The 18582-nt window shown below is 38.6% G+C and overlaps 1 protein-coding gene across 3 annotated transcripts in view; it reads left to right on the forward strand.

Moving 5' to 3' along the window:
- Positions 1-18582, forward strand: part of FUT8 (fucosyltransferase 8) — a 131474-nt gene that overhangs the window by 42334 nt on the left and 70558 nt on the right. The window contains exons 2-5 of one of the 3 annotated variants that reach the window (XM_044436246.1): positions 151-201; positions 5195-5604; positions 15476-15591; positions 15851-16016. In XM_044436246.1, coding sequence (XP_044292181.1) covers positions 5402-5604; positions 15476-15591; positions 15851-16016 — 485 coding nt within the window. In that variant the 5' untranslated portion in view covers positions 151-201; positions 5195-5401. Of the gene's footprint in view, positions 1-150; positions 202-5194; positions 5605-14765; positions 14805-15475; positions 15592-15850; positions 16017-18582 lie in introns of those variants that run through there. The other 2 variants (XM_044436247.1, XM_044436249.1) reach the window with 2 other exon arrangements.

Here is an 18582-nt window from a genome sequence, read left to right on the forward strand (position 1 = left end):
CAGTGCTTGGAAGACATCTGATAGAATGTGTGAGACCATAGTGGCTCCAAGTGGCCAAGCAGGAAAACTGCAAATTGAATCTGAGTTGTAAAATTTGGCTTGTAAAAAGACCTTGATGTAGGTAGTAGAATTTGTTTGTTTGTTTTTCAGCATGTCAGCCCTTCTCCAAGGATCCTCTGTCATTCTAGAGATTTGAAACAGGTATGCATTATTTTAATAATAATTTTAGAAGTCTGTATCATGATGCTTAATCTTACATTTCATATTTGAGTTATTTTTTTCATTATGTTCTTTCACATTGTCCTTTAAAATGCCAAACTTAAGTACTTTAAAGTTATATTTTGTTTCTGTTTTAATAATAAATAATTTTGCAGCAGAATATAGTATCTCATAAAGTTTTTTCTCAAGGGCATCTATATAATTCTGTCTTATTGTAAAGCAGTGAATTTAGTAAGAGCATATATTTTGGATATTTTATCAGTGTGTTTTTGAGGCTCAACAAAAAACCTTCCGTGATAGCTGCTTTCAATGCAGCCAACTCTGTCTGCAACTGCTTGATGCATGGATCCAATCTGGTGATACCTATCTCTCAATTTAATGACAAAATTACCTGTTATACTGTGTAACATTATTTCTGGGTAAAAGTAAACTCAAAAACAAAGTGTTTCACCTGTTCAAGATCATTGTTTGAAGGCAAAGCCAAAAACCAATATAGTTTGGCTTTATTGCATCACAGAAAGGTGACAAAAAGAGACAGTGACTTGAATCCAGGGATGTCTTGCATTCGCCAAAAGGCATTTCTGCTTGTGCAAATTAGTCTTGCCAGGTTCTTCAATTTTTCTGACCTGCCACAGCTCCCTGTGCCCCATCACAAAGCTCCTCAGCCCTCAAATGTGTCTTTTTGAGATTTAGTATTTGTGCCTGTCATGCCACCACGTCTACCTTTGGGCTGAACTTACAGGGTATCCTTCCTGAGCATTGCTGGTGCAGGAAAATAAAATAGAATGAGCTTTTACAGAGCTCAACAACAGAACAGTTGGAACCCGGTGTCCCCTTTTTAGCTGTACTTGGGACAGATCAAAAATTCTACTTGTAGAAGGGACAGAAAAACATTGCTTGCTTCCTTTAAAAAGGTACAGTCTGGTTAACCTTAATAGCAGTTTATGTAGCTGTTGCTAAAACACTTAACTGTAGTTATGACCAATAGGAGACATTTTCACTGAAGAAAGAATAGGTGGGAGAACTATATGATCCCATAGTCCACAGCTCAACTGATCAATCATGGTTCATGAACAGGAGAGTTACATTTTAACTGTCCTGAGAACCTTACTCACTTTTTATAGTTCTCTGAAGAATGGTTTTGATATTTAAAATACTTTTGCGAATTAGCTTAGGTAAGAAATTACTTCTGTATCAATTCATTTGCCTTTTCGTTTATTTTCTGTCGTGTGGCTGTGCCTGTTTGCATCATGAATAACAAGTTTGTTTCCTGAAATATCTTTTTTTGGGGGAGGGGAAGTACAATAAAATAAATATGAACTACAGATTGAGTCTCAGTTATGCTTTCCCTTGACAAGAGAAATTGATTATTTTATTTTTTAATTTTGATTTAATTTGATAGTATAACTGGGGACTAGCTAACTGTTGCTTCAAGGCTATCCCTGATTTTGTCCTTCATTGTCTTATTATTGCTTCATAGAGTAGAAACATCCTAATACTGTTTTCTGTGGAAAACCACATCTGTATTCTATGGAAAACTACACCTAATGAATACACTCACACGACTCCAGGATATAATGAAAGAAGAGGGAAGTATCTCCTGATTTCCTCTGCTCTCCCACTCTTAAGAGAAAATGGCAATTTTGGAAATTTCGGTTCATGCTGCATCATAAAATGTTTTTTTTTTACACTTTGAATTAGATTACTATTTGAGTTAGCTGCTTGATAACTATTATCAAGCTCGCAACTCTAACTGGGTGTCCTCCTATGCTTTTATTAGTATCTGAGTACTGTCCCCCCCCCCCAAAGTTCAGTCTTTTGTGAGAGTTAAATTCTTTTGTTTAGTTTATTTTTAACCTGTTTTTCTAGCAAAAATGGCAATTAAGGCAGCTTACAGAAACAATGAGCATTGATTAAAACAGTATGACAAAACATTAAAGTACAGTAAAAACAGCAACTATGAAAAAAATTAAAAATACAAACAAACTCCAACCTAACAAATCAATTTGCAGGCTAAAGGCCTTTTTACAGTGTCTGCCCAAGTGTTCACCTCTCCTTTACTTTTTCATATTTTGTTGTGGTACAAGTAGAAATTAAAATGGATTTAATTCACAATGTTACCACCCACTGCTGTGACAATATATTTACTGTGGCAAATAAAATAAAAAAAGAAAGTAGAAGTGTAAGTATTCATCACTCTAAGTTAATTCCTGGTAGGAGGGCCAGTGTGATGTTGTGGTTAAGTGTATGGGACTAGGAATCAGGAGATCTGGGTTGTAGTCCCCACTTAGCCATAGAACTAACTGGGTGACTTTAAACCAGTCAGACTCTCAGCCCAACCTACCTCACAGGGCTGTTGTTGTGTGGATGAGAGGAGGAGGAGAATAAACAAGCCATGTTGAGTTCCTTGAAAGGAAAAATGTAGGCTTTAAATATAATAAAATAAAAATATAGAAGTACCTTTAACAACAAGTATAGCTACAGATTTTCTTGTGTAAGTCTCTGTCAGCTTCATGCATCTGGATCATGTGATGTTTGCTCGTTCTTTTGAGCAAAGCTGCTGCAATTCTGCTAGGGTGGTTGGGGCCCATTGGTGAACAGCACAGTCTTGCTACCACTTTTCAGTTGAACAGAGTTTTGGGCTTTGACTGGGCCATTCTAAGACAATCATGTTCTTATTTTTAAACATTCTCAGCATCACTTTGGCCTTGTATGTACGTCATTTGCTTACTGGAAGGGAAACCTCTTCCCCAGTACCTTGCAGACTGAAACAGGTTTTCCTCTAGAGATGCCCTGTGTTTGGCTCCATCCTTCTTGCCCTTGATCCTGACCAGCTTCCCAGTCCCTGTCAAGGAAGAGCAACCCCACAGTACGATGCTGGCACCATCATGCAGATGGTGTTCTCAGGGTAATAAGTTATCAGAGCTGAGGATTTTAATATCCTGTAGCTTATCAAACACTGTGGAGGAGACACTGTGATAGATAAAAGGATGGTGAAAGTGAGAGGTTTGGCTACCAGCCTATGTGTTTAAGTTAATTATGGGAAAAACATGTTGCCTTTGTGAAACAAAGATATTTGGCATTCAATGTAATGTATTTTTATTTCTGGGTTAGGCTTTATTTTCTGTTCTGTTTAGTTCTAAACTAAAAAGTGTTTCTGCATTTGCTGCTTTGCACACTGACTGGTGGAAAACAAGCATACACATTCAAATGCCATCTGCCCTTAACACTAATTGCTCCAGGACGAACAAAAGAAGGCTCTTGCTGTCATGCCCTGTGTGTGAGCAAACAAGAAGCATTTACCTGGTCACCTTTGAAAAATACTGATCTAAATTGGATGGTCCTTTTAAGTAATGCAGCTGGAGTCTTCTATTTTTTTATGCAAAAGTTAAGTGGATGTCTTTGTTAATGCTAATCATGTCCCCCTTCCCGCACTGTATTTAGGCAGTAGGAGATGTCAAACTGCAAGGTAGAGAATGTCAGGCAAGACAGATGGAAATGCTCAGTCCCTTAATGTTGGGGGCTTTCCATTGAGAGAGAGAGAAAAAATAGACATTCTTATTAGGTAGTATGTCTAATAGATGTTTATACATAAAGCGTAGATGAAAAAGGACACAGTGAGTCAAGATTGTACTAGAAATGTTTTTCTACAGCTGAATACTGATGTCACTTATTTGACTTAAGAAAAATCTACAAGTGGTTGTCAGAGTAAATTGTTCATTCTTCGGTTAGAAATATGACTTTATGAGAATTTATCATGCATGTTCCATCCACTTTGGCTCATCAATTCATGAACATTCTTAAAATGTAGTTTGTAGTATGCAGCAGAAGAAGGGTACTGAAAGAGAGCTACTCTGAATATATTTGTGGACTATTATTATATATCCTGTTTGCATTATCTTTTGCAACCAACATTTCTCAAACCATTTTACAAAATACAGCTTGGGTATGGTTAAACCAACTAAAACAAATTTTATTCAAACAGTACTGAAAATTTTACATTTCTGCTGTCTTCGTTGTACAGGAAATACCCTGTATCTTTGTAGGCTTTGCAGGACCAAAAAAAAAAAAAAAAGATCCTGGCTCTTGCCACACCTCATGAAAGATTCTGTTGAAGATCTTAAGATAATACTGATATTAAGAAATCGACTTGTTGCCTTTAAGGCAAGCTCATGGTGGAATTAGACTCTTCCCTATCAAATCTGTAATTGTGTACCAGGTCTGGGCAGTAGAAAGATGTTAGTTTCCAGAGAGGGCAGATGGTAGCAACTCCTCCTGGCTATTTTTTAATTATTGGCTTATGTTATTTCACAAATGTGAAAGTGTTTTATGTTAGCAGTTTCTCTTTGACATTATCCATAATGTCTTTGACACACAAGCTAAGGTTCCTGGAAGATGAACTATTGGCAAATGATGGGTTGCACCTCACAAAGAATGGAAAGCATGTGTTTTTGTGAAGAATTGGCTTTGTGTTCAATAAAATGCTTTTGCCTCAAAATCTAGCAGTTTTGCTTCATTATTCCAAACTCTGCTATTTATGAACAAAGTTTTTATTTTACAGTGCTAGGCACATGCACTTGCATGCATCTAGTGCATAATGTCTCTTCTGATTTAGACATTGTGCAATTGACTAAAATACAAAACAAGTAGTACACATACATATGTTGTAACATTTTAAGTTTGAGGGATTTTTGCAATTCATACACATAGTTGCTATAGGAATTTATTTTTATTTAATTAATTTATGTTCTCAGTTTCTGCCAAAAATGGCACTCATGGTGGCTAACGATGCTATCCAGATTGTCTGCAGAATCTTAATTAAAATATTATATAAAAAGCAATTATTCCTTTGTGAGTTGCTTTAGTACTATTAAGTGACTTGAAATTCGACACTAAATCATTAAAGCTGAACCTCAGTATTTTCTGCTATTTTTTAAACTGCAAATCTTAACTTTACTTTGTTTCTTTCCAACAGAGCATAAAGTCAAAACACCTGTAAAAGTAGAACGTCGATTTTCCGTCTTCTAGGATAATTGTTCTTAAGTTCCGCTGTAGGACAAATGTGAGAAACATAATGTGGTGAATCGCCAACACAGAAACCCTGGAATCTTTGTGCTGACTGAGGAGTTACAATGTTTCCTTTGTGAACAAAAACTATTTGGTGGTGGACAAAAATCTGAAAATGCGGCCATGGACTGGCTCCTGGCGTTGGATTATGCTCATCCTTTTTGCTTGGGGGACCTTGCTGTTTTATATAGGTGGACACTTAGTACGAGATAACGAGCATCCAGATCACTCTAGTCGTGAACTATCAAAGATACTAGCAAAGCTTGAACGGTTAAAACAGCAAAATGAAGACTTACGAAGAATGGCAGAGTCTCTCAGGTAAGCTTTTAAAGTATTTCGTAGAATCTGGAAACTCTTGGAGAGTTCATTTTTTGAGCCTACAGAGCAAAACTGAACTCATAACAAAATTGCCTTGTCCAATTATGGTCCCAGAAGTACCATAATTGGAGGTGCACATATGTGGCTTACAATCTCTCCTGGAATATAATACTATTTTTTCCTGTCATGTATTATTTCAGGGATGGAACCATAATTTCTATTAATTGCCTACCTCTTATGGCTCAGGGTGAGTACATGCACACAATAGTAAAACAGTATAAAACAACTCAATTGTGTATGTCAGCAGTTGGCTTGTTTTTATATTTGAAAGTTCATGTTGAAGACTTGGAGTTGCTGAAGATTACTGGGTTTTAAAATTTGCATTAATATCCAGCAGATATTAAAATTCAGCATATGAGACTGGACTCACTTGAGTGTTCAGTAGAGCCCTGTGTTTGGTTGTTTCCTAGCCCAAGAAGTTATAACTAGACTAATAATAGACCTGGCTGATATGATCATGCCAGTATTTTCCCATTCAATGCTAGTTGCCAGTCCATTTTCAGGCTCCATTTAAAGTGCTAGTTTTAACTTTTAAAGCCCTAGCGGTTTGGGGTAGGTTGCCTGAAGAAGCACTTCCTTCCATATTTACCTACCAGGAACTGAATGTCATTGCCCTGTTCTCCAAGTGCTCCTATGAAATGAGGAAAGGCCAGTGACTCCAAGGAAAGGAACATCTGAATGTCAGCACCCAATTTGTAGAATGCCCTCCTCATTTAAGCTCACCTGGGACCTACATTTTTTTTCAGCAACTGAAGTTTCAAGTTGCATATAAGTTGTTGGTTGTACGTGACCAGGCAACTTAGGGGCATCCCAAATCCCCAGAACCTGAAATTCAACTGACAGTGTGGTGAAAGCAAACAGCTTGTATCTTCAGAGTGCCTTGCAGAATTGTGCCCTCAGGCGTTCAGTGCTCTCCCTTTCTTGGTGTGACTACAACAGGCCCATGTCACCTGTAAAAAAGTTCTCTTGGTTAATACTTTGAGGAAGCAATAGCGATAGAAAAACAATCTTCCTTTGCTTCTTTCACTGCTGCAGAACCTATTCTCAGCTTAATTGTTACCAAATGCATAGCACCGATTTCATGCCCTGAAAATGGATTGGCCAATGATACGGGTTTTCCAAAAACTGGAAAATATTCAAATGTGCCTGATAACATTATCTGATTTAGATGTTTGACTCAATTTTACTTCCCAGCACACATTTTTCTTCAATAAGCACACAAAATCTTATATTTAATAAGCAGACCTAATAAGCAGAAATCCGTGTCAATTTCATGTGCAGTATAAATATATCAAAAGCTTTTCCCATATCTACAAAACATTTGAATTGAAATACTTGGTTAATGGAAAGTTAAATTAACCATAGTATGTAACTTAAAATGTTATATTGAAACACAAAATTTTATGTAGAAAATCTTGATTGGAATATTTGTAGAAATGTAGAGGCAGTAGCATGTACTTTATGATGTTTGCTTATAATTAACAAAAATGATTAGATCTGGAAGAACTCATTGTTTTAGGATATATGTCGGGGTGGTTGAACAGGTTCAGGAGCCGCATGTGGCTCTTTGAGTTTAGTTTGTGGCCTGTGGCTCACAGCCCGTGGGCATCCACTGACTCCTGCTTGCCACTTGCTGCCCACAGGCCCCACATGTGAGCATCCGCTAGCCACTTGCTGCCTGCAGCTACAGCTTGGGAGCATTGGCTTGCAGCTCTCAAACATCTGACATTTACCATATATGGCTCTTCTGTTGAGCAAGTCTGGCCACCCCTTATCCAGTGGTACTTTGGCTCATTTACGCCTCAGTTCACGACCAAATTGGGTCACAAACAGAAATTTCAGAAAAATTTTGACTCAGGTCGTGAGCTATGAAGTCGGTGATGATCATGATCACACCCATCTTCCCTGCACGAGCACGATTGAGGCCATCTCCCCCACCCCCGCCCTAAGCATGGCCGCAGTTGCACCTGTCTTCCCTGCACGGGTACAATCGCGGTCATGCTCGGCGGGGGGTGGGGGGAGATGGCTGCAATTGCGCCTGTGTTGCCTGCCTGAGCATGACCGCGGCCGTCTAGGGCAGTCGCGCTTGGGCAGGGAAGATGGGAGCGATCTTGGTCATGCTGCGGGATGGGGGAGATGGCAGCAATCGTGGTCACGCTCACACAGGGAAGATGGGCGTGATTGTGGATGTGCTGGGGGGAAATGACTGCGATCGTGCTCGGAGAGGGGTGAGATTGCCACGATTGTGCTGGGGCGGGGGGGGGGGGGAATGGCCATGATCTTGGTTGTTCTTTGTTATTTTGTTGTTGTTTGTCACTTTGTTTCAAATTTTTGTGCTAAAATGATTACAGAACGGAGTAACCTTATTTACATTGAACCTTATGGAGAAATTTGACTTGGGTCATGACCAATTTGGGTCGCGACCAGAGTTGTGGTACAGATTAAGTTCGTGAGCCAAGGTACCACTGTATATACCCAAAGAGAGCTGATATATCTTACGAGGAGTCCTTGCAGACAGAAGGAAAGTGGATTATGACTGTAATGCAATAATAATCAACAGTTTAATTTTCCTTTGCTGTGGTAATTGTAGCATGCCTGGAGGTTCACTTAAGTTCTGCATTGCTTATTGAGAAAAATCGGATTCAGAACAACTGGTTGAATGTTCTGTTCCGCTAAAGGATGAGCATGGGTCTTTGGGCATGGACTAGGAAACTTGGGCAAGAGGGTGCTGTTGCATTCATGACCTGCTTGTGGGATCCCATCAGCAACTGGCTGGTGACTGAATGTACAGAATGCTGGACTAGATGGACCATCAGTGCATCGCTCCTTAGGCTGTTAAGTGAAATGAACAGTAACCTTGCTTAGTTTCAGTTTTGCTTCAGTTTGTTACTGAAGAAAGTGAGCACAAAGTCTGTCAAGACCGAAGTAGAAGCCAGCTGCATTACGCACAGGTTGTCATACCTTATTTTTTGGTTCCCCATGAGCAGCTGATTGCTTGTCAATGCTTACCTTAGAAGAATAACTTATAGAAGTTTATATCTTATATGTAGTTCATCTGACATGATTGATTAAGTAGAACAGCTCAGACAGTTCTGGATAAATGCAAGCATACATAATTACATCCCTGGGCCTGGCATAATATATTGAGTCTAATGCCTTATCACAAAAAACACTGCAAATGTTGAAAGGTATGAGTGTGGATTGGCTTTCCTGAACTCAGCGCCCTCCAGATCTTTTGAATTATAGTTGCCATCATCCTATGTCATTTGGGTTGATGGGTGAAATCTAAAACTTATGGAATACAGAACATTTGGGCAGGTTTATGTGGCTATAACTACCAAACTAAATGGTTTGATAAGCTGTGGCCTGATGTGTACAGAAAGCTGAACACATATCTTTCTGGTCTGCCGCCAACCTCTAGCTTCATCACAATATACATTTAGAAACATTGCTATCTGGGAGTCACTTACGACTGCATAATACTGTGTTTGCTGTCCTGTTATTGGAAGTAGGTAGATGGTATTTTAATTAATATTGACAAAATTAATAACCTATACCGGGTTATATATTGCAGCTTCCATTACTAGTAGCTTTAGCCAGCAAAGCCAGTGGAAGGGATGTTGAGTACTGCAACATCAGGAAGGTCACAAGTTGCCAACAAGTAACTTAGTATAAGGTGCCACACATTGTTTTGTTGCAAAAGACTAATATTGCTACCCTTCTACCAACGGGAAGCTGTTTCAGGAAAGGAGCCACATACTCCCTGTGCTATACTCCTATAACAGGAGAGAGGAACCGAAACTTATTGAGTGAGCAGATGACTCCTTCCGACCAACCTTCCACAGGCACTCCTTGGGTCAGAGATGTCATGGATGTGGCTAAATTCCCTAGTATAATTTGGTTCCTAGCAAGTTTACCTTCTTCGTGGTCTCTGTGCTTACCAAGTATTTACAAGTACTCCTTGAAGTAAGGGTGGAAACCCATTTTTGGCTTGAAGGCTAGATTTGATTCAAAAAGCATTCCAAACAAGGTTTTTCTTCCATAGCAGAAGGGCAAGGGCTAGCACCAAGACCAGAAGAAGAAACTGCTAGAAAATCCCCTGTTGGTTATTTGGATCATGGGTTGAAAGTTCCTCATCTCTTCCTGTAAGGCAGCCTTGTGTACAGTCTTTTGCTGAAATCTATATATGATGTAGTTAGGGTGCATGTCACTCCTGGTCAAATTTGCAGGCTTCAGAAATCTGTGTACTAGCTGGTTCACCAATCTAAGCTGTTCCTTTCTTCAGTATGATATTGAACAGTTGGAAAATATTTTGATACTGACTGCATGGAGATAACATGCACACCATTTATCTGTATTTTTGCCATTTATGTTTCAATGGACAAAATTGTGTGGAGACATTTCTTATTTGCATGCCATGGATGGTAGCGGTATAAACAGACACTTAAGAGTGTTTAAAGTAATTTATATACATAATGTCAGGATCCTTTAGAACCAATCTGGTAACACAATATTTATCCTCATATTGTAATTTGGGGTCTGAGGCTGAGAGATAGTGGCTTGTGTGAATTCATTGCTTAGGCGCCATTTGAGTTATGGACTTTCAGCTTACATTGTTAGCTACATCTAACTTAGGTTACAATAGTTGGAAGAACCGTTTTATTATAGTTAATATTAAAGAGGAATTTTATAGTGTTTTGGACAAATTACAATATATTTGGCTCTTCTCCTTAATTAGGGAATTTTCAAGTCCGGTGAGTCATGCAAGTCCAGCTGTAAATTCTGCCCTGAGTACATGTAATGACAGCAATTCATAACTGAGGATAGAGTTTGTATCCAAAAATCTGTGGGGCAGCAGTATTTAAAATATATTCCTAACAACATCATATTTGTCCATGTGTTTAGACCATTCTTTGTGCCTTTATCAGGATTGTTGGATTCTTTGTGAAACTTCCCTTTGTTGTTGTTGCTAGCGGCGAAGTCGTGTCCGACCCATCGTGGCCCCATGGACAACATTCCTCCAGGCCTTCCTGTCCTCCACCCATCCCCTGGAGTCCACTTAAGCTCCAGCTGACATCTAGCCACCTCATTCTCTGCTGTCCCCTTCTTCTTTTGCTGTCAATTATTCCCAGCATTAAGGTCTTCTCCAGTGAGTCCTTCCTTCTCAAAACTTCCCTTTAGTCCCCCTTCCCCCCAATAAAGCACCTTTAGTCTCTCTTTATAAAGCAACTTTTATGGTGCTTTAATTAGCTAAGGTGTTCTATACTGCTTGGAATATTTTTCTTACACATTTCTGCTCTGTGAAGAATGATTTTTTCATAGAAAATTCTAACTTAACAAAGCTTGTATCATTCAGTTTTTTCCTGGAACACTCTAATATTTTGTAAATATTTAATAGAAGTTTTAGATACCAGTGAAATTTGATTTTGGTACTAGATTGGATAAATGATCCTTGATAGCTAATATGCAGTTGTATTGATAACTGATGCACAATGGTATATAATACAGCAACTTGGTTATTCTACCTGATTTGTTATTAATTTACAACATTGTATACTGTGCCATAACAGAAAGTTATCTGGGCAGCTACCTCAAAAAAGCCCTTCACTTGTCTGCCAGGATCTTCTATTCATCTGCTGTGGAAGTATCTGGCAGATTATGGGACCTGTTTAGAGAGTGCACCTCTTTCATAGGGTGTACTGTTAGGTTTCTCTGTTGCCTAATATGAAATGTGGATTTGTCTTAGAACTTGTCTTTTAGGAAAGTTTCATTATTGCTTTTCTCATTGAAAGGTTATCAAACATACTTGAATAAGCTTCAATGAATTCTAGTTCCATGGAAGACAGTTTAAAAATCACTAATATATCCTATTTGATTGTTGTTATGTAATAACGTAGTACTCTATACATGTAAGCATTTTACATTCAACATATAAATTTTATTTTTGTATTCACAATTTTTCTCTCCAAAAATTAACAATCAAATGAGAAACTTTGAATATTCATCTACATTTGTTTCTTTGCTAATCAGGTTGCAATTTTATGCCTCCATGCTGCCTGTTTCCCATTTTGGACGCATACCTTAATGTGGTGAAGTGGTTTGAGAGCGTCAAAGAAGTCAGAGGCCAGACTCTCTCACTAGATTGGTGTCCTAGCAAGGTGGAATGTTCAAACCTGAGACACCAGACTAAGATGCATTCTTCAGGAGTAATGTTCACATCAATAGTAAAGAATATCTTTAATGGTGATGGAAGCAGAGAAACTCCTGAAGGGCAGCTACTGAGCAGCATCAGTAGCTGAAGGCAGCACTTGTGACTCAAATCAGACACAAACTTTGCTTAGTGCTGTATTGAAAAAGGCAATGGTAGACTACTTCTGAATTTCTTGCCTTTAAAACCCTTTGATGAAACAATACAAAATGAATCAAGAGATAGTGCTAGAAGATGAGACTCCCAGTTCAGAAGATACTGGAGAAGAACAAAGGACAGGTATGAATAGTTCTAGTGCTAATGACAGAACTAGATCAAAGCTGAAAGGAAGTTTAGTGGCCAAAATGCACAGAAGCAAAAGGACGCTCTGATTCTGCATGGCAGATATAATTGGAATATGGAATATGAGAAGAATGTCTCAAGGCAAACTGGAAACTGTAGAACAAGAAATAGAATGCTTGGACATCATGGTACTTCATGCAAGTGGACTAAAGTGGACAGGGTTGGGGTATTTTAAGCCAGCCAAACACAAAGTGTCTTACTCTGGAAATGACACACTCAAAAGAAATGGAGGGGCTCTACTATTAAGGCAAAATGTAGCACAGATAGAAATGGGCTATAATGTAAAATCTGACAGAATTGTATCAGTCAGAATTCTTGGGAAACCTATTAACATAACTATAATTCAAGTCTATGCTCCAACAACAGATGATGAAGAGAAAGAAATCAAAAACTTGTATGCAAGCATCCAAGGGGAAATTGATAGCACACCAAACAAGACATGCTGATAATAGCTGACTGGAATGCAAAAGTAGGAAAGAAAGATGAATCCAATGTTGTGGAGATTTGGCTTGTGGTCAGAAATGGAGCAGGAGAACGACTCATGGAATTCTGTGATGCTAACAGTATGTTTATTGCAAATACATATGAGCAGATTGTAGTAGTGACCACTAATTCTTAATATAAAAAAATCAGAGTAAAGCTGAAAAAGCATAGTGCCAAATACACCATAACTAACATTCCCTAGGAAAGTAGTGTCCATATAAACAATAGATTTGCATGGCAGAACTCAGTTGACTGTGAACCAGAAGAACTCTGAACCGAAACCAATGACATTATTAGGAAAGAATGCCATATGACAATTCTTTGGTATTCTTTTAGCAAAAAGAAAGAAAAAAGTCTAGATGACTGGCAGAAGAAACATTCATAATTGTTAAAGGCAAAAGCAAAAAAATAGGATCAGAATCCTGAATGCAGTTTTTCATCAACTTTCATGTAGAGATTCCTCCCACCTAAAAAGAAGCCATTGGAATGGCCAGTAGAAAGGAACAGGAGAAAACAACAAAATAGGAAAAGAAAACAAGAGACTCTTTTGGCAAATCCATCAAATCAAAGAACAAACCAAACCTGTATTAGAAATGCTGAAAGACCAACAGGGGAAAATTCTGTCAGACTAGGATAAACTATAGGGAAGGCAGAACAATATATGGAAGAACTATACTAAAAAGAGATAAAAAGATGACAGACTGCTCCAGAGAGGAATCCTATGAGGAACAGCTTGCAATATTAAAAAGTGTTGTGAAAACTGCTTGGAAAGTACTTGGAAGAAATAAAGAACCCAGAGTAGATGGGTTATTCCAAGCTGCAGAGACTGAATTGGTTGAAATCCTATCAAGAATATGTCAACAAATATGGAAGACAAAACTGTGGCCCACAGATTGGAAACTTCTGTGTAGCAATTAAAGTGCAGCAATTAAAGAAGCATTGCATTAATGCAAGAAAAAAATGTTCATGCTGTTGCAATAAATGGTTGTTTTATTATTGTATATGCTACTGTTCCATGGTTATTTTCGTGGTATGTGATTTTATTTTGTTGTTTCATTGTAACTTACCTTGTATCCGGGATCAAGCTTTTCACAGCTTTTCTGCAGCAATCCCTAAAAAATAGCAGAGTGGTGTACTTCTAATTATTGTGTGTTCATTTTTTTTGTTTTTATGGTAGTAGTCTCCTTTTCTGTCCCAACCAACTTTGTGTAGGATTTTCGAACAGCTGGAGAGACTGCCTTGGGAAAGAGGACCCATTAATGGCAATTTCCTTCAGCACAATTTCAGCATAAATCTGGATCCAATGTGCTGTTTGAATTACACTGATGTAGTTTGCAGCACTGGTTCGTGTTTTCAGAAACCTTAATGCTGTGTATATCCCAGCCAATGAATACAAAAATCTTTTCTTTTAGCTTGACCTTAACTTGTGTCTAACTGTTCCAGCGTAGTAGAACCTTTTGCAGAGTTTCTAATTAAAAGGTGAAATTTCAAAGTTAGAAAAGGTTATTAACTTTTCTTTACCAGGAGGGTGCTTGATGAGAAGTGAGCAAGAGCATTACAAGAAGCTTTAGTTCATTTTGTAGGATATTCAGACAGTTTCTACACTCTTAGAGCTTTGCTTACCTGACCAAACAGGCAAAGTCTGTACAAGGAAGTTCCTGGCTAGTGGAAAAATTTCATCAATGTTGGTTTGCTTCATATTCATTATTTTAAAAAATCTGATATTTTTCTTATCCCATTTAAGACAATTTTTGCAGATTTTGGTAACTTCTTATTAAAAAGTCATTATGGCATAGTGATTAGAGTGTTGTATTGGGATTTGGGAGATCTGATTTCTAGACTCCGTCTGGTTTTGAAGCTTATTGGGAAAATGTGGCCTTTCTTTACAGGGCAGTAGTTAGCATACAATGGAGAGGAGGAGGACTGTGTAAGCTGCAGGATATGTTTAACATGCATACTAAACTAATGATGTACAGTGTCTTCAGGAGATGTTGACTTGGTTCTAAAAGCTGTGTTGTCACCAATGTTTTGCAAAGAAATGTGACTGTTTGCCTTTTCTTCTAGTGAAAAGTTGGAGAGTTCTACAGAGCTTCTTAAAAAATCATAGGTAATAGTTTTAGGAATAGTAGCCAGCTGGCCTGCCTGCTTTCTGTCCTGTATGTATGTGTATATTCATGATCAGGAGTGGCAACTATTTGGTATCCTGCTAGTTTCTTGTTCTTACACATCCTTATATGGAATTACACAAACAGGTTCTTGTGAATGTGTATGCACATGTGTATGATCGTGTCCCCTTGGATTTAGACCTAAATCTGTAGTTAATGCTTTCAGAGAGAAGTGTGTATGCAGGATGACAAACAACTTTAAGTACTTGACAATTGCTTGATGTTCTGACAGTGTATTACTATATTGCTACTTACAGTAATAACGTTGAGGGAATTTTAGTTGTTGTTTTCTCAAATTGTAGGGTACAGTTAGGGCAGTATCCAGTGGGGGCACTGTGCTCACACTGATTCTGTTGCACAGGTGAATCCTACTGCTTGTGCAACAGGATTTTAGTGCTTTATAAAACAAACCCTGAAATGAGCAAAAATATTAGTTTCTGGACTGGGACAAGTTGGCAGTTTGACTGACCTGCTTATTTCTGGTTCTAGTTCAAAACACTGAATACCCATTCTAAATGCTGGGACTTGGGCAGTGTTCTATACTGCCCAGAGCTATCAATAATACTATGGTATATGCAAACTCATTTGTTGTATGTTTTCACTGTTACTGTAGGATACCAGAAGGTCCTATTGATCAGGGCCCTGCTGCAGGAAGAGTACATGCTTTAGAAGAACAGCTAATAAAGGCCAAAGAACAGATGGAAAACTATAAGCAACAGACTGGAGATGGTTTGTATATGATTATTTTCTTTTGCATTAGAATAGATTCACCAGCCTGCCCCAACTGGTTTTGTCAGTTGTTTTGAACTCCAGTTCCATAAGCCATAGCTTAACATAGCCAGTGGTCAGGAATGCTGTGAACTGTATTCAAAATATCTGGAGGGTAGCAGGTTGGGAAAGACTGAGGTATGCTGTTCCACAAATGTGAGTTCTATGAAAATAAACAATGTAGATAATTTTTACTCTCCATTCCCCTCTGTTTTATTAGTGGGCTTAGGAAAAGACCATGAAATACTGCGAAGGAGGATTGAAAATGGAGCCAAGGAGCTTTGGTTTTTTCTTCAAAGTGAATTGAAAAAATTGAAAAACTTGGAAGGAAGTGAATTCCAAAGACACATTGATGAACTTCTGTCTGACTTGGGTAATCATGAAAGGTACTAATAACTATTATTGTTGAATATTTCTGTACTGAAGATTGCCATCCAGGTAAAATGGAGAATAATTGCATACTTTTATTGTTTAGATACTCCTATTTGGGTAATTAATGAAATATGTCATAGCTAATTGCATCAGCTTAAATGTAAGTGTACTCATATATGAATACAAGCTTGTCCACCTCTGTTCTGCTGCAAGCTGCCTGACATTTCTTCCTCTAGATGTTTTTTTTCCAAATGTGAATGGAGTAGCTTGCATTTAGACACCTATGTAATTGAAATCCCTAACAATTGTACGTGATGCTAGTGCATAAACATCTATTTTTTAAAAAATTAGTAGGAAATATTTTGTAGCAATACAGATTTAAAAGCTTACCAATTGGTATACAGTGAACATTAATTTTGATTGTGTTAGCCACTTAAGAGATATTTTAAATATCATAAATGGTATATAAATCAAATAAAATAGTTTAATATTTGTTATATTTAGACTTTCATTTCACCATGCCATGTACCACATTATGCTACACAGGATAGTAGCTGTGTCAGTTGTAGCAAAGGACATCAAATATGGTATCTAACAACTCATTTATTGTGGCATGGTTTTTCATGGCTAGAATGTATGTATGTATGTATGTATGTATTGTGGTCTTCAAAGATAGGCAAGCTTTTAAAGACCTGAAATACTTTTTCTCCTTGAATTAAATTCTAAGTCAAAAGATCACAACTAGCAACTCTTTTTTGGGCAAAGAAACTGCTTCATATTCCTGTTCCTGAATACCAGCAACTTTTGAATGGATCTTGGCAGTCTTCTTAAATTTTGTCATGGCTAGCAGGATACATCATGGGTAGCCAATCTGCAGCACAGATGCCACAGCCCACACTGACAGAAGGCGTATGTTAAACTCATGAGCAAGAGTAGGAGGACTAGGTTATGATAGGTTATGATTGTAAGCCATCCAGAGAACCTTCAGGTTACGGGGCAGCATAGAAGTGGAAATAAATAAATAAACGAGCTGCTACCTGCCTCTCCTGCTTTGTTGATGTTTGCTCTCCAGGTTGGTGGATGTATGGTAATATCTCATCAAGGTTCATAGAGCAACATATGGACTGCATAATATTTGATAGACTTGCACTACCTCATACTTTGGACCCTAGCACATCTTGGAAAAAGATTGGTTAATGATATGATTTGTTGTTAGTCGCGAAGTCACGTCCGACCCATCACGACCCCATAGACAACATTCCTCCAGGCTCTCCTGTCCTCCACCATCCCCCAGAGTCCACTTCAGCTCACAGCGACTCCATCTAGCCACCTCATTCTCTGCCATCCCCTTCTTCTTTTGCCGTCAGTTGTTCCCAGCATTAGGCTCTTCTCCAGTGAGTCCTTCCTTCTCATTAGGTGGCCAAAGTATTTGAGTTTCATCTTCAGTATCTGGCCTTCTAAGGGGAAGTCAGGGTTGACCTCCTCTAAGACTGACTGGTTTGATCTCCTTGCAGTCCAAGGGACTCGCAGGAGTCTCCTCCAGCACCACAATTCAAAGGCCTCAATTCTTCGACACTCAGCCTCCTTTTTCATGGCCTCTGTGCATCACACATTATGGGTGCTGTGTTTGCGCAGTGCCTGTTGCTTTCCTTATGGTCCAGCTTTCACAGCCATACATTGCAACTGGGGAAAACAGAGCCTTGACTTTACAAGCTTTTGTTGGCAGGGTGATGTCTCTGCTTTTTAGTATGTTGTCTAGATTTGCCATAGCTTTCCTCCCCAGGAGCAAGCGTCTTTTAATTTCTTGGCTGCAGTCCCCGTCTGCGGTGATCTTGGAGCCCAGGAAAATAAAATCTGTCACTACCTCCATTTCTTTCCCATCTATTTGCCAGGAAGTGAGAGGACCGGATGCCATGATCTTAATTTTCTTAATGTTGAGTTTCAAGCCAACTTTTGTGCTCTGCTTTTTCACCTGCATCAGGAGGCTCTTTAGTTCACTTTCTGCCATTAGAGTGGTATCATCTGCATATCTGAGGATGTTGATATTTCTCCCGACAATCTTAATTCCAACTTGTGATTCATCTAGCCTGGCCTTTCTCATGATGTGCTCTGCATATAAACTAAATAGGCAGGGCAACAGTATACAGCCTTTCTGAATTCCTTTCCCAATTTTGAACCAATCAGTGGTTCCATGTACAGTTCTCACTGTTGCTTCTTGACCCACATATAGGTTTCTCAAGAGACAATAAGATGGTCTGGTACTCCCATCTCTTTAAGAACTTGCCACAATTTGTTGTGATCCACACAATCAAAGGCTTTAGCATAGTCAGTGAAGCAGAAGTAGATGTTTTTCTGGAACTCCCTAGCTTTCTCCATGATCCAGCATATGTTGGCAATTTGATCTCTAGTTCCTCTCCCTCTTCGAAATCCTGCCTGTACTTCTGGTAGTTCTCGATCCACATACTGCTGGAGTCTAGCTTGTAGGATTTTGAGCATAACTTTGCTAGCATGTGAAATGAGTGCAATGGTGCAGTAGTTTGAATATTCTTTGGCATTGCCCTTCTTTGGGATGGGGATGTA

This window comes from Varanus komodoensis, unplaced genomic scaffold (genome assembly GCF_004798865.1).
Source record: "Varanus komodoensis strain SLA01 unplaced genomic scaffold, ASM479886v1 scaffold3, whole genome shotgun sequence".
Classification (NCBI taxonomy): domain Eukaryota; kingdom Metazoa; phylum Chordata; class Lepidosauria; order Squamata; family Varanidae; genus Varanus; species Varanus komodoensis.